A 16,596-nucleotide genomic window follows, 5' to 3' on the forward strand; every position below is an offset into this window, starting at 1 on the left:
GTGTCTTTGGGTAAAATCTAACGGTTGAAAAAAAGCGGTAGCATGTGTATTAGAAACATGAATGCATTACTTTGCTTCCGATTGTGCTATCTGGTACATTATAGGTTCAGGCAAACAACTAACTTTTCGTAAGCTTTTTAAATCTTTTGTAAACAACTTCAACTCTTTGTGCAAAAATGCACAAAATAAATGTATCAACATGTCACATTTTTGAAGTTATTTGTGTATTATTGGGTTTTTGTGAGGCTACTGTTTGTAACGACAGAAATACACAAATCATCCAAATCCCCTTTCCCACTTCCCACTGAAAGACGTTAATCTACTGGCAATGTTCCGCATTGGCGTCATGTGGGAAAAGGAGCCGGTTTCGATGTTCTGTGAAAGTCCTTCTGTAAATCTTCCCAAACCCTCGGAGTACAGTCGTATCATTTCCGGGAAAATGGCTAGAGGTGCAACTGTTGGTGTAGAGGGAGAAGAGTAGAGAAGAGAGTGCACTTGCCTTTTGGGGCTCCAGTGCTGATGGCCTGGGGCTCCTAGAAAACCTTGCCCAGCCACAAGTGCTGCTTCCTGTCTGTCAGTATGTCAGTGAACCACCTGCAGGTGGGATCAGGCATACTTTGTCCATTGCCCGGGCGATGATGTTCAATGCAGAGCTGAAGTTCACAAACAGAATCCTGGAGTAGGTGCCGGGTAAGGTGCCGGAGGATGACGTGGAGTTCAATGTTGACTGCCCGTCTACAGACCTGGATGTAGGATCTGTAGGCAAACTGCAGTGGGTCAAGAAGGCGATTGGTGGTGGCCTTGAGGTGGGTTAGTGTGCGGCTTTTTGGGAACAGGGATGACGGGAGATGTTTTGAAGCAGGCAGTTACCATGCATTCAACCAGTGAGGTGGTCTGCACAGTGCTTCGGTGTAGAGTGTGAGACAGTGACCGGTCAAGCTGCCTTGAGGGTCAAGTTCTGTCTCTTGAAAAGTTTGTTAATGTCTCTCTCCAGGGTGGAGAGAGATGTGATGCGGGGGAGGGGGCTGTCTGGGTTCATTGTGTGGAGGGGGTTAGTGTCTCTATCCAGGCTGGGAAAAAGAGGTGTGATAGCTGTGGAGGGGGGCTGGGTGTGTGGGTCAGAGTCAGGACTGTTCCATTGTCTGTCAAATCTGCAGTAGAACTCATTCATGTTGTTTGCCAGTCTGAGGTCATTCATAGAGTGGGGGGGATTTGTTTTTATATTTTATGATCTCCCATAATCCCTTCCAGACTGATGAGGAGCCGTTGGCTGAGAATTGTTATTCTCTACAACTGTCGTTTGGCCTCCTTAATCGCCTTTCCAAACGTGTACTTAGCCAGTTTAGACCTATCCCTGTCTCCACTCAGGAAAGCCCTCTCCTTCTCCAAACGAATATGTCTTGCTGAATATTGCTGCCAACCAGGTTCTGACATTGGTATAACTCACCCTGGTATGTGTTGGAATACATCTGTCCTCACAGAAGCAGATGTATGAAGTCACAGCCGCTTTGTGTTCGTCCAGGCTATTGGAAGCAGTTATAAATATGCCCCAGTCTGCGTTATCATGCAGTTCCTCCACTGCTTCTCTCCTGCTCCAATTCTTAGACCTCCGCACACCATGTTTAGAAAGGTTTAGTTCCAGCCTGTGTGCCGGAATCCGGTGAATATGAATGTGGTCAGATAATCCGAGAGCTGCATGGGAGACTCCATGATAAGCTCTTGTTTATATTTGGAGAGTTTGTGAGTTAAGTTACCCTTGTTTGATTCCACGTGGACAATAACTGGGAAGTCCAGGTTCCCTCTTCCTCTCCCTGAAAGTAGGAAAGTTAGCACATGATGCATTTGGGATTCTTTGTTTAGGATAGAACTTGAAGCATAGAGAGTTGTAAAAGTCATTTTAGTAAGATATTCAGCAGAGGGAGCTGCAGGACTGAATGATTTAACTAATGGTCAAATGGCATACTGTATGACTATGGTTAACTAGTGGTGTTTGGCAGACTAAATGACAATCTTATTTAATGTTAGTGCCAGTTAACAACAGTAGTTTATGCTAAGCTAGTATGAATAGGTATTGGACTGTTTGAACTGTTGGATTAGTGTTTAGAGCGATGATTGTAAGATTGATCATAATGGTGTGGTGAGTTGTAGCAGATATTTTTCTCAAGTTTCTGGGGAAAGTGTCTGTTGGTTCATTATTGCAACTTTGGTGAGGTCATAACTGTAGTGCTTGTTGTACTTTGTTAATTGATTTTATCGCAAAGCATTCCAAATTGATAAAACTAAATTGATCAATATAAATTGGAAAAAATTGCTTACAAAATATATTTTTGTGACGTCGCGGAGAGCAAATGTGATGCATAATAGCAGCAGAAATGCATTTTTGTGCATAGATTTATAGAGGAAACTGATTGAAAGTAAAGGTTTGTTTTACTGTAGCGGGCCGGTTAACCTCACCAAACAGGCACTGAGAATTCTCCAACAAGACTGTTTTGTGATCAAGGGCTATACAAATAAACTTGACTTGAAATAAATAAAAGTTAAAAATAAAGTTGAATATTTTAAGGCTATTTGTTCTCTCAAACTTTTATTTATTCTTTATTTATTCACTTTCAATTAATATCAATGAAAGTGTTATACAAAACAGATCATTGACATCATACAACTGACATCAAAATGTAACCATCTTCAACCTAATGCCCTAATGCATTCACCTGAGAAAACTAAATTGCCCAGTTTTTCCAAATGAACAAGATATGTTTTCATGAACAAAAACAAATTCTGCTGTTATTCTGAAATTAACAATAGGTATCTCATTAATTCAGAAAAACAGAGCAGTACCACCTGGAGCAGGATTGTGATTCTGCGAGAAGTTCTCACTCCTATTGAAGTGTAATAGTTGGTTCAGCTGATCCTAGAGAAACACCGCAATGTCCAGCAGATCAGAGTGGGCTTTCGGCCGGAACAACCGCAAAGTCCTGAGGTGCCTGCGCAACGTCGACAAATTTATAACAATAACGTCTATGTTACTTAAAGACACAAGTATCTCGCAATGTCTGAAACGCAAACCAAAATAACGCTGGATTAAACTAAACAGGCGGGACACCTTTGCTTCCATGAAATCAAACTCTTAAGTAGCAAAACGGGCTCTGTTTGGTGATTCTGCTGTTTTTCTGAATTAATGACATACTAATCTCATTCATTTGGAGCCTGAAAACCGAGCCTATTTTTTTTTTTTTCATGAAATCTTCCCTTGTTCATTTGGAAAAACGAACAAGGGAAAATGCATTCACTTCATTTCTGAAGTGAATGCATTCATTTGATAATTTTTCATTATTATGCATCTGTAAATAAAGAAATAAAAAAAAAATCCCTTAGGGATGCGCCCCTAGTGAGGCACAGAGGAATTGCAAGGGGGCACGAGAAAATGAACGATTTTTAAGTATGCCTTAATATGTAAGCACTAATTTGATATGACTAATCAAATTAAATGTTAATTTCAAGTTTCTAAATCGAATGGGACAATTGTTTATTCATTTAACATAAACCCTTTTCCCAGACAAACACGCTGACACAGACTGCTTTGTAAAAGCCATTCATTTTACACAATGCTAAAACAAGGGTTTATCACAACTATTCAGCAATTCTTCAAGTGGGGTCATTTAAGGCTATAATGTTCTCTCTCAAACGTTTTTTCTTTATTAATTCATATCAACAAAAGTGTTAAAAACAAACACGCATTAACTGAAATCAAAATGTTAATCTTCAACCCGCCGCCATGCTGTAAAAAATCTCCCTCTGAAACATGCAGCCCACAACGCGGAACACTATGTTGTCGCAATAAAGTGCCTCTTTCATCCCAACACTGGTACAGTTTAAAAAAAAAATCTCCAGTTTTCTACAGGTAAAATAGAAAAAAACAAAAACAAAAAAAAAACAGCAAATAAAAGGAAAAGAAAAACAGCAATAAAAGCAAAGCACATGCTGAATGTATTTATTTTTTCCTTGTTTTGGCCTCTAGCACTTTCTGGAATTCCCTTTGAAGTCCACTTTCTCTAGAAATATCCTGATCATTTTCCTGTATTTTAAACCCGACCAGTGACACTTAGACACATATATAACTTGTCAACAATCCTGTTATAGAAAGAAATCTAATTTGTAAACTGTCCTTTTCCCTCTTTGCAAAATGAAACTTTTCCCGCCAAAACGTAACAATTAGAATAAGGCAATGAAGCAGCAATGGCTCAAACTCACTGCAAACTTACAGCATAAATATGCATAGATTCGGTATAAGAAACCACAGTGGCAAAAATATTACCAGAAAGCAACAGGTAAGGCTATTTATTTTATTTTTTTTTAGCTGAAGAAATCATATATATCGATTTATTTTTAAATAATGTAAGTCAAAATATTGTTAAAAAATAATCTTCCATACTAAAAAGCATCTGTGATGACACGAAAACAAAAACGCAAACAAAACGGACCCTGAAAACATTTGTTTTTTTTAAATAATTCAGTAACTAATATTATTTATTTTTTCATATAATTCAGAACTACTGTACGTGTCCCGTTATACCAGCTCATCCATCCCCTTCTATATCAGGAAATATGATAAAATTGATTCTAAAAGTAAGCATTAGTATGAAATCCGTGACACAGTCTATTAGATTGGCATCGCTTTTAAATATGTCAGATATCATCGTTTATGTTTTTGGTATCGCATTTTCGTACTGAGGATATGATCAGGGGACCAGGGGATAAAACACCCATAAAATACGCATGTTAAGCGGGCGTTGTTTTAAAATTACTAAAATGAAAATACTTTTTTTTTTTCTTCCCTAACTGAAATTTTCAATGGTAGATTTATGGAAGGCGCATGGAAAAACAACGATTTTCTGAGAGAAAACCAAAAATTTCCTGCATGTACAATTCATCGGTGCATCTTAACATGAAATAAATGGGCGATTATGTGTCAACTTCTCTTTATGTGACAATGATAAATTGTAAAAAAAAGAAAACAAAAAAAAAAAAGAAAACAGCTGAGTGCATGACAAAAAAACAAAACAAAACAAAAAAAACACTGACCCTAAGAAACGCCAAAAAGTCAAAAGAAATGTGCGTAAATTAAGGTTTTTTTCTTACCCCAAAAGAAAACTCATTTTTAAGTTGTAATTAACAATTTCCTACAAGGACGACAAAAAAACAAAAACAAAAATTTGGAAATGAGAGCATGCTGATCCAAATTGTCATCACAAAAAATTGTCACATTTGATTTGTATTTGTGTGACTTGCACGAGGAAACAGCAGTAATGATGTAGAGGGCGTACAGCAGCTGTGGTAGCTTTCAAACAGGTGTCTTCATCAAAATTACCATCATCATCATCATCGTCGTCATCGTCGTCATCGTCGTCGTCATCGTCGTTAAAGCCATCCATCACCGTCGTGCTTCTCACCAGTGTATTCAATCAAAGGCATCCCCACCCTTTGCTCAGTCCCGGCTCCTTCGGACGACGTTGCTTCCTCCTCATTCGTCGTCCCACGTCTGCTGGAGGAGGAAGTTGGCGGCGAGGTTCTCGTTCTTCTCGCAGGCGAAGTACGCCTGGATCACCAGTCCCTCGGGGAAGCCCAGAGCTTTTAACTGAAAGGCGACACGTGCACGGTTGGTTTTTCGGTGGAGAGAGAGAGAGGCAAATAGAGTATAGCCACAGAATTTAAAGGATAGGTTCGCTATGCTCTGCTGCGGCATCTGCACTGTGCTGTGCTTAAATGCCGTCCAACGGGGCAAACGTTTAAGCCTTAGAAAAACATTTTTAAATCTCCATGTTTATGTAAATGTTTTGTATGTCTCGCAGGTTTTTAACGGTTTTATCGAACAGCAGCGCAGCCACGATTCAAAGACATTAGGGGCTTAGCCTAAGGGGCCGTGGGGCCGGTTATGCACCGTTAAAAAAAAACCCAATTATTTCAATGAGCAAACGGAGTAAAATAAAGCACATCTAAAACAAAAACACAATGTTTTTATTTGCTTTATTAAGAAGAACAGGGCATGGGGAGGAGCAGCGGGGGAGAGATAGAGGGCCCAAATTGCGCCCCGATCGCTCCCTCTTCGCACCGCCCTCGGGATGGTGCCCTAGCCGGCCGCCTAAGTCACCTATGGGAAGCCTTGTAACCGGTACGTTCGCTCGCTCTCACAAAATGCGCACGAGTAAAGTCGTGTGAGGTAGATCTGCTGCCTGAATGACACACACACACACCCAAAACGTACTTGTATTTTGGATCAACGACATCATATTATTCACGAGGGCTCTAATGAATGATCAAAATGACAGATAAATAGATCCGGGGCAAATTTTTTCATTATTATGGGTCCAGTCCCCCAACAATAAGCCCCTCATTGTTATTGTAAGAGGAAAAATTTGGGAAGATTATTGGAATTTTGAAGCCTAAAACTATCTAGAAAACCAACTTTGGAGTAACACACGTACACAGTTTGTCTTGTTTGAGCTGCTATGTCCCAAAGACCTCATGGTTGAAGTTTAATCCAAATCGATCCATATACGTAACAGATATTAGCGAAAAACCAACTACATTTTGAGCCATTTTAAGACCGCCAGTACACCTGATGCTGAAATATGTCCAACCCGGCTAAATGTATCTGGAACACATACTGTACTTTGCCATAAGCTACAAACACGGTTGAGGTGTCATTTAAACCGCCATGTAACAAGGATCTTGTGGTTTAAATTTCATCCAAATCGATCCACATAAGGAGCAGATATTAGTGAAAAGCTGGACCACTTCGACCCAAAATATTCAGTTGGACTTACTAGTTAACTGACACGTCACACGTCTGGTTCTAAGAAAATGAGATTAGATTTACAGTAAGACACTTTGACATCATCAAATTATTTAATATAAATGCACAGATTCCGATTGAGAATGTCCAGTTGGACCGTGTCCAGTGTGCGGCGTAGACTCACTTTGTACTTGTTTGACGTTACCAAACTATCGATTTACGTGTATATATTTATATAGCTTCTCACCTGGTAGATCTGTTCGATTGATATTTAAAATCAATGGTCCACATTACTTTGCCGAATTAATGACAAAATGAATAGATAATAACCCTTAAAATGTAGTCACGAGTCCCTCAAAAACACTGAAATGGCCGACTTGGTGATGAGTTCAAAATCCAAGGTGGGGTCCGAAAAATAGATGCCGTACAATGGTAATTACTCACAGAAATATTACAATTTTACATCGTATTTCATGGAAACAGAACTTACTGAAAATGTCCAACTAAAAAACTGAACTGAACTTCACAAAAGAAATACATAAATTATAATACTACGTAAATTGACGTAAATATGTCATAATTGACATAAACAACACACGACATCTACCCTCACACAGAAACTAACAGTAATCTAAAAAAAAAGAAAATTAAGGTGAGTAATTTCTTTATCTACCTTTCTTACGATGGCTTAGTTTATGTACCAGATGCATGAAAAATATCAAGCTGTCGTTATAAAAATTCACTTTCTAAACATTGTTTTCTTTAGTTAAAAGACAAAATATAACACAATGTTGATAAACACTGGTTACTTTGACAATTTTATACAATTTGTCTATTTCTCATTGGTTTTATTTTCTTAAGATTTCCATTTTAATAAAATGTATTGATTATTTGACATGTGATCTTTATAAATACTGTGATATTTGTTTACTGAATTTGTCCAGCTGTTTTGGACAACTTTTAATAAAACTATTTTCTGAATAGTTTTTGTCATTTGTTGTACTAATTTACAAATTAATCTATTTTGCACTTACAAACAATCTCAAACTCAGCAATTTTGAACAATTATTTATAAATGACCTTTCTCATACACTTAAGTCAAAATCATAAATTAAAATCAGTGTTTGACTTCTCGTTGAACTGGAACTGTTTCATACCCAACACCATAAACGTTAGATTCATGAAATGACATGTACGTGACTACATTATGTTGACATGTCCAGGTCAGTCTGAAGTCAGGTACAAAATTCCCCAAAAATATTCTATGGTTGCAACTACACAATGTTTGATGTTTATACGTTAAGTAAATTGTGATGCATTGCACAAAACCAAGAAAACTGTAATACTGAGCTAAAACGAATTTGCTGGACCTCGTCTATTGCTGCCTGCAACAATATTTATTCTTATTTTTGTAAAAAACTTTTCTTTTTTTTTTTAGATCCGGTGCTATTTAATATCCGGGGCTATTCATTAAACATTCAGGGCTAAAGCCCCGGACGCCAATGACGCCACTGTTGTTGACACTTTTGCACTTCTACGACACAGTACGATATTCTTTTGGCTGCATCCTTGCTAATGTAAGAGACTAGAAACAGGAAGTTGCGATGCGTCCTACTGGCAACCTACAGTAGTGCAGCCAACATTATACACTAAGTACTGTAGCAATTTTCCCAGTTTCCTGAAAGGAGTTTCTCAAAAGAGCTTTAACATTTTTTTAAGGCTTTATTGTTTGCCCCGTTGGTCTGTGTTTAAGGACAGCGAGAAGCTGCAGCAGAGTGGTGAGTTAGTAGTCAGAGGTTATGTGATAAAACAGTTAAAAATGATGGACACCAACATTTGAATGATCGGAGTTGAAAAAGAGAAAACCTATCCTTCAACTGAAATCCAGAGTTCCATCCACCTGAGTTATACATAAAGTTATATATAGTCATTAGCCAATTATGACAGTGTTTATAGAGTACCTTGTGTTTAGAAGTTATATACATGCATAAAAAAACCACCAATAGTGGAATATATCCTCACCGTGCCTTTAAGAAAAATGAATACCATAATTCCCCAGTACGTGTATGTGCAGTACTTGTAGCACCCATACCCTCTCGATGGCCTCCTTCTCCTGTGGGGTGACTTGAATGTAGTTGGTGTGCGGGGACCCCTGCGCCTCGGCCCCCTCGCCGCCTGCATCCCCGCTGCGGGGCTCATTCAGCATCTGGACAAAGCGCTCCTGGTGCTGAGTGATTTGCTGCAAAGGGAACAACAGGACGCAGATGCAGCGACACCATCAGTGCAGGCCAAAGAGTCGACAGATACTGGCTGTGGTGTCACAGCAGCTCACGTTAAAAAAATAGGCGACAAAAATAGTAGTAGAAAAAAAATTGCCAATAAGCAATAAAACCTAAAAATTAACAATAGACAAATTACCGTATTTCCTCCAATATAAACCTCTAATACTGGGGCGTGGTCTACATAAACAAATAAACACACACACACACACACACACACACACACACACACACACACACACACACACACACACACACACACACACACACACACACACACACACACACACACACACACACACATACACACACACACACACACCTTGCAGTGTGGGATGTGAAACAGAACAATGCAACAAATAACTCCATGTGTACAAAGCATGTACTGGGGTCAGTAAAGTGTGTACTGGGGTCAGTAAAGTGTGTACTGGGGTCAGTAAAGTGTGTACTGGGGTCAGTACCTGCAGGAGCTGCGGGTTGTCTCTGCCCAGCTGCTGCAGCAGTGCTGGCAGCAGTGCAGGGTTCTCCTGGATGATCTGTCTCATCTGCTGGAACTGAGGCTGGTTCCTCAGGAACTCCAGGGGGTTTGCCGACACAGCCCCGCCCCTGCCCCCGCCCCCGCCAGTGGAAGGGTTAGGGTTAGGGTCGGCAGGTGCTGCCGCTGCTGGAGGGGGGGCACAGAGCGATAATTTAAGGCCCTAAATATGAATCAAATTCCCAAGGTTTAGGAATTGGCATGTCTGAGACTGAGATTTTCTGATTTTCAATGCCTCTTTGGGGCTGCAGCACCAATACTTGCATGTTATCGGTCCGTGAGGATACCGTCAATAGTATCCCATTTTGACAACTACTCCATGGATTTCACTTGAAAGTGGTTGCAGAATTCCATTAAGATACTATGAAACAGCTTGTGAGATGTAAAAAAGTATGTGTAGAAAGATGCATGGATGGATCCAACCAAATTTTTCAGAATGCGTGTATAATTTTTTTTTAATGTAAAGTAATAGTGTGGCTAGATTTGTGCCATTCCCATTGGACTTCTGAGTGCGTGCACGTGTTCTCACTGTTGGAGGCCGGTGGGGGTTGATGGGATCTCTCCGTCGTGGGAGCGGGGGCGTTGGACGTAGCTCTCAGCGGCTCCTGGGGAGGGAGACCAGCAGACCCCGCTGGGATGCCCTGAAAAACAGGAGAATATAAACCAAACATACTATAATATGAACAGAGTGAGGGTTGTCTTTTTTTCCCCCCAATCTAAACGTTTGCCAAAACTTTGCGACATTCGGAAACTTGATCACTCGAAGGCTTTCTGGGCAGCTTTTAGAAATCAAACCTCCCATTCATTCTCTTAAATGGGGGTAACTACAGAATAACCAACGAGACCCAGTGTGAGTGACAGTGAGAAAACAACGCGTCGTCATTCCATGAGGCTGGGGTCGCGACTCCGCGGCGACCGGCGGCAAACAACGCCAACTCTCACCATGAGCAGATACTCCACCGCCCGGTCAGGGTTGTTGTAGCTGGCCCTGAGAGCCGCCACCACCTGCTCCCGCTCGTAGCCCATGGACATAATCTCCGTCACCAGGGTTTCGTAGGCCTGTCCCGTCACTGCGGGGGAAGGAGAGCAGAGGAATGAGGAAGGATGTAGAGCGGAGGAGCCAGAGTCATTTCTCAGCGCAAGGCCAAAGTATTGTCGGACGAATGACACCCTCATTACCCAGTATTGACGCCGCTTCCTCAAGCACGTCCAAGTCGTCCACCAGGCTTTGAGAGGAATAAGCAGAATTTAAAAAAAAACGTTCAAGAGGTCTTCAATAACTCCATTTTTGTACTCTTGAACTTTCCACAGCTTATTCGGCGGGACTTCAGGGAAAAAAGAAACCTCCTGAATCGCGCCGCATTCTGAACACCAAAATACGAGACAGTGCGTGGCATCCGTACTGTCCTGGGTGGATCCACTATCATACAGACTCATATTCCGCGAGCAATAAATAAGCCGTAGCTACTGCTGTCAGACAACTCAATGGCACCAAAGGCTATCCACACCCTTATGTGAAGGCCTATTTAAGCAGCCCGTCACTCTTGCCCTACTTGCTTTGGTTCCTGCGCTCTCTCCACCTTCCCTGCATCCACCTGTTGGGCTCTAGTCTTCTATTCAATAGGAGCTCATCACTCCTATATTTCTAGCTCACTAAGAAAACCTATGTTTGCTATACACCTCACCGGGAGTGATGAGCAGTAGAGCCCAGATGCCCAAACGCAAACGCAAAATAAATATAAATAAAAATATATAAAAAATAAATAAATTTTTGGACTGCTCTGTGGGATACTCGATTCTGATTGGTTGATAGTGGAAATCAGCGGTGAATAATCTCCGCTGTCTGTTTATAAGGGCTTCTCCTGGCATGTATTCACGTCCCTCGCTTTGCGCCACCAACATACAAAGGCTAGCTAGCAGCGACATCTTGCCAAATCTCTGATAAACACCGGTACAAGGGTTGGTCATATGAAGGGCAAAGTTTGTTTTTTTGTAGGGCGAATATTTTGCGATGTTGTAGTGTGAGCTACTTTGTTGTGGACAATTTTTCTGAGCAGAAGCTATATAGTAAATATAGTAATAGTAAATAATACTGGTAATAAAATAATTTTGAAACAATATTCCATCTCATTGGATTTCTAATTCGTAAGTAGCCACCTAATAAGTGGGATAATGTGCAGCCAGCCAGTCATTATCACAAAATAACCCACGACAGGGTAATTACCTTGTATCAGATATCTTAGATATTACATAGCTGGGAGCTAAAGATTAATTTTTTTAAAACCTTTAATTCTAGGACACATTTAACCTTTTTTACTGATATCCAGATATGGGAAGGTATGATTTGTTTTTCCTCAGAAAACTCTCTCACGCACCCAGAAGCCATTGGGGTGGCAGATGGTGGATTCTGGGATTCTTCCCGGGGTTTCTCCTCTGGCAGGGCAGCTGGTTTGGGGCACTCTTCCGAGGTGGAAGCCGCAGTCTGGGTCAGTTCAGAGTCGGGCGCAGGGACTAGAGCCGCCCCCTGGCTTGTGGCTTCAACGGTCGCTGGGATCGCAGATGACGGTCCTTGGGCGCTAGAGGCCGCAGCCGAGTCCGAACCTGGAGCTGTGGCCGGGGTGAGATTCGGGGGCGTCCCCTTGTCTGGTGTCTCGCCGCTACATGAAGAAACTTTTTCCGTTGCCGAAGCTGAAGAGACTGAGGCTGGGACCGAAGCCGGGGTGGCGATGGGAGGTGCGGACTGAGCAGGGTCGGGGACCGAGGCGGGTGAATGTGCAGGCACTGCGTTCGTTGGCGCTGGGGACACATGTGTGAGGGCTGAGTCCCCGGCTGAGGCCGGGACATGTGGGGGGGTCGACTGAGAGGCAGATTGTGCAGAATTTGCCGCTTTAGGCTGTGGAGAGATATGCAAAAACGGGGTTATTATTTTAACTTAGTATAGTCGGGGGTCACACCAACCATTGTGACGTAAATGTTTTGTACCAAACTAGATTCATTTTATTCACTGTAAGTAATCGTTGATGTCAGTGGATTTGCATCTGGTAGAAAAGTCAATTTGCTGTGGTAGAGTTCCCCAAAGGTCAAATCTAAGCAAATTCTTCACATCGACCGACACCAGTTTTGCTATTGTTTGATGCAAATTTGTGGCATCAACCAATAGCTCCGACTACTTTGAATTTCATTGTAGCTGTGTCATCCTATTTTACAGAGTTCTGCTCCGCCAGAATGTACTACAACAAAGACTCGCAGCACTGTTTGTGAGGAGTGGATGATGTAATTATATTTCATTGATTTGTGCATAATGTTTACGTTATGGTGCCAGTCACTAATTTTCTATTCAACCGGTTGGCAAGCAGTACAAAGTACTTCATAAGGAACCTGGGAACCTGTATAGGACCCTACGCCCCTGCAGAGGAACCTCCATAAGGACCTAGAAAACTCCAAATGGACATTGGGACCTGTAAAGGGACCTAGGAAACTGCATAGGAACCTAGGAACCTGCAACAGGACCTAGGAACCTGAAAGGAACCTAAGAGCCTGCATAACAACCTCTAAAGGAACGTGGGAACCTGCATGGGAACCCAGGACATGCAAAGAAACCTACTGTAGGAGCCTGCATAAGAACATAGCTGTAAAGGCACCAAGGAACCTACAAAATAACCTAGGAAGCTACATAGGAACCTCATATAGGAACTTGCAAAGAAATCTAGGAACCTACAAAATAACCTAGGAACCTCATATAGGAACTGGAAAGGAATGTAGGAACCTACAAAATAACCTAGGAACCTCATATAGGAACTGGAAAGGAATGTAGGAACCTACAAAATAACCTCATTTGGGAACTTGCAAAGAAACCTACAAAAGAATCTATTAGGAGGACTGAGCAAAGAATCACCATGCCTGCAGTGAGGGCATGGTAAAATGCAGATGAAAGGCGATATTGTGAAAAGCTCTTACCTTAGTCACCATGACAACGACAAAGTTTTTCTCGTCTATTTTGTACTCCCTCAGAGGGATGTCATCATTCAAAATCTTGCCTGCGACATCAAGAGAGAAACAGTTAGGGGGAAGAAGATGTATGATGCTTAGTCTCTGTGGGGAACTGGGATTAAAATAAAAAAAAAACAAAAAAAAAAAAAACGCATTCTGGGTTAAAGTACAAAGAGTGTTCAGTTAAATAGTACAATAAAATAGTCATCTCTCACAGTTGGGGGCAATTTCTCTTTTACATGATGCAATGTAAATGTTTTTTAAAGCAATTAGCTTGAATAGCATTGGATTTAGAGTTCCACCACAATCAAGAGACTCCTATTTATGAGTAGCAAAAAGCCCAAAGCAACAACGCCAAAATAAAAGATTCATCATGCAGCCCTGCTTGGCCTCAAATGGGGTCAAAAATAAACACATCAATAAATCTCACACGTTGACCTGTCTAAGAAGATTCAGAATGATTTTAATTTAAAATGACAGGGACATATTCATAAGAAAATGTAATATAAAATAGAAGTAGATATACTCTTATCTGGATAGGAACGCTTCCATTTTTTCAAATATATTTCCGTTATTTACAACGTGGCTCTGTCACTTACCTGCATAGATGAGTTTTTGCCCTGCGGCGGGGAAGGAGTCTTTTCCCCTCTCCTCCGCTATCTTGTCCTTCAGGGCTTTCACCTGTCGTACGATGACAGATAACGTAAGCTCCCTTGTGACCGGCCGGATCAAGACGGGCTCCACGTCACCACGTTATCCCAATATTAAAAAAGTAGCCTTTAGATTTAAGCCTGATTCACACCAAATCTGTAGACGCCTCCGACAGCAGGATACTTCCCCCTTGTGGGTTTTGCGTCACAAAATTTGTCAGGCAAAAATGGGGATTCTTCATTGTGAAAACAATAATAAAACCTACTGAAAGTGAACGCATAAAATTTGACAGTATTTTGGTGATGACTGTCGGTCCTGTCATCAGAAATATTTGAGAAACGATGAGGAGTCATGTGGATATTATTACCAAGCAGGTCGGGGCGTGGATTAGAGCGTCTAGAAAAGTCTATGAAGTTGAGAAAGTTGCATTATTTTACTGCAATGCTGCCTCAAAGGCAACGTTCAACCAGCGGTGGCAAGAAACAAAGTACAAGTACTTGTTGCTGTACTTAAGTACATTTCATTTAAAGTGAAATATATTCAGTTTGAGAGGCTTTTGACATTTCCTCCACTTCATTTCTAACACAGTTGTGTGACTTTAGTTTAAAAATCTAAGATTTATATTTGTTGTTAACTATTACTATTGACTATGACATCATCCAGTATTTAACAGTATATCATTACATATAAGCATAGTATTTATTTGTGAATTGTCAAAGAAAACAAAGGTACAGTATCACTGTATGCCACGTTAAGGGCTCTGTTGTATCAGGGCACCGAATAAAACAACAACTTTTAATACTTTAAGAACATTTTACAGCAAGTACTTATATACTTTCACTTAAGTAGAGACGACAATGTGGTACTTTCATTTTGGCTTGAGCAATTTTGTGTCAGGGTATTTATACTTCTATTTACTGTAGGTAAAAGGTCTGATGGACAGACAGACAGACGGATAGATATAGAGACAGACAGATATAGAGACAGACAGACAGACAGATATAGAGACAGACAGACAGACAGACACATATAGAGACAGACAGACAAGACAGACAGACAGATATAGAGACAGACAGACAGACAGGCAGATAGATAGATAGATATTGAGACAGACGGACAGGCAGGCAGGCAGACAGATAGATATAGACAGACAGACAGACAGGCAGATAGATAGATATTGAGACAGACGGACAGGCAGGCAGACAGATAGATATAGAGACAGACAGACAGACAGAGAGACAGACAGGCAGATAGATAGAGATTGAGACAAGACGGACAGGCAGGCAGACAGATAGATATAGAGACAGACATTGACAGACGGACAGACGGACAGCGAGACAGCAGTCCATATCAAAACAAAAGTCAATAATTACGAAGTAATAGAAAAGTAAATTGAGTTAAAAAAAAAAAAAAGTCAACATCTCATATACAACCAAACAACAACAATAAACCTCGACATCAACGGCTGACGCTCTGTCAAAAATAGGGAGTTGTGCGCCTTGACCTACCAAGCCTCATACCGCTACAATGTGGACCTGCCGCCCGGTCCGAGCACACGCCGACCGAAGCGCCCGAAGCGACCGAAGCGCCCGAAGCGAGGCGGCCGGGCAGCGACGCTCGCCTTCAACTATCCCACATGTCCGGCCGGGGAGGGGGGGGAGAGTGCAGAGCAGCCCCCTCCCCCTCGGAGCGAGCGCCCGTTACTCCATGGCGGTCCAGCCGCTTCTTAATACTGCACAGTCATTCATGGAGGGACGGGGGGAGGCGGAGGCGGAGGCGGAGGCGCCGCGGCCGCCCCGAATCGGCGGCCGCGGCGTCCGCCAGCGCCGTCTCCGCGCGTTCACTTTGTTTGTTTGTTCGTTCGTTCGTTCGGCGTGTTTCCAGACCCGCGGGTCGGGCGCCGGGTCGCCTGCGCTAGGCCCCTTCCACGAAACCCCGAGACCCGGCCGTGTTTACCTCCAGCCCCACCCCTCCAACCTCCAACCTCCACCCTCCACCCCCGTAACTTCTACCCACCGTCAGCTCCGGGTCCATCTCGATCTTGAACGTCTGCTGCTGCAGCGTCTTCAGCGTCACCGTCAGCATGGCGTCGTTGCACGGACGTGCTCCGCTGTGAGACCGTCGAGCGCCGCGGACCACGGCGCGCGCGTGATTCCCCCACTTTGGCGGCCCGCTCTCCGCGCACGCGCGTGCGCTGTGTGGACGCGCGCGCGCGCGCGCGTGTGTGACTCAGCTGCCGCGCGGCGGAGCGGGGCTCGCGCTGCGTCCGGCGCCGGTCGGACCTCGGGAAACCCCCCCCCCCCCCCCCCAATTAATTTACTTGTTTATTTGTGTATTATTTTTATTAT

General features: G+C 42.4%; 1 protein-coding gene across 2 annotated transcripts; it reads right to left on the reverse strand.

The window, feature by feature from the left end:
* Positions 1-3,576: 3,576 nt before the first annotated feature.
* On the reverse strand, positions 3,577-16,408 carry LOC307231180 (UV excision repair protein RAD23 homolog A-like). 2 transcript variants are annotated; one of them, XM_080001773.1, is made up of 10 exons: positions 16,265-16,408; positions 14,197-14,278; positions 13,565-13,644; positions 11,983-12,500; positions 10,787-10,833; positions 10,550-10,677; positions 10,137-10,248; positions 9,534-9,736; positions 8,886-9,032; positions 3,577-5,635 (listed from the first exon to the last, which is right to left on the reverse strand). In XM_080001773.1, exons 1-10 carry the CDS (start codon positions 16,331-16,333, stop codon positions 5,522-5,524), a joined length of 1,500 nt encoding a protein of 499 aa, XP_079857899.1. In that variant the 5' UTR covers positions 16,334-16,408; the 3' UTR covers positions 3,577-5,521. The 2 variants fall into 2 exon arrangements, with proteins under 2 accessions (XP_079857899.1, XP_079857900.1); XM_080001774.1 differs by lacking the exon at positions 16,265-16,408 and adding an exon at positions 15,757-15,869.
* Positions 16,409-16,596: the final 188 nt, after the last annotated feature.

This window comes from Zeus faber (genome assembly GCF_960531495.2).
Source record: "Zeus faber genome assembly, chromosome: 1".
NCBI classification, from domain to species: domain Eukaryota; kingdom Metazoa; phylum Chordata; class Actinopteri; order Zeiformes; family Zeidae; genus Zeus; species Zeus faber.

Coding starts and splice junctions, on each gene's coding strand:
- LOC307231180 (XM_080001773.1), bottom strand. CDS start 16,333: ATGCTGACGGTGACGCTGAAGACGCTGCAGCAGCAGACGTTCAAGATC. Junction 12,501..13,564: donor TCGTTGTCATGGTGACTAAG/GTAAGAGCTTTT, acceptor ATCTCTCCACAG/CCTAAAGCGGCAAATTCTGC. Junction 10,249..10,549: donor CGGTGGAGTATCTGCTCATG/GTGAGAGTTGGC, acceptor CCTGTTTTTCAG/GGCATCCCAGCGGGGTCTGC.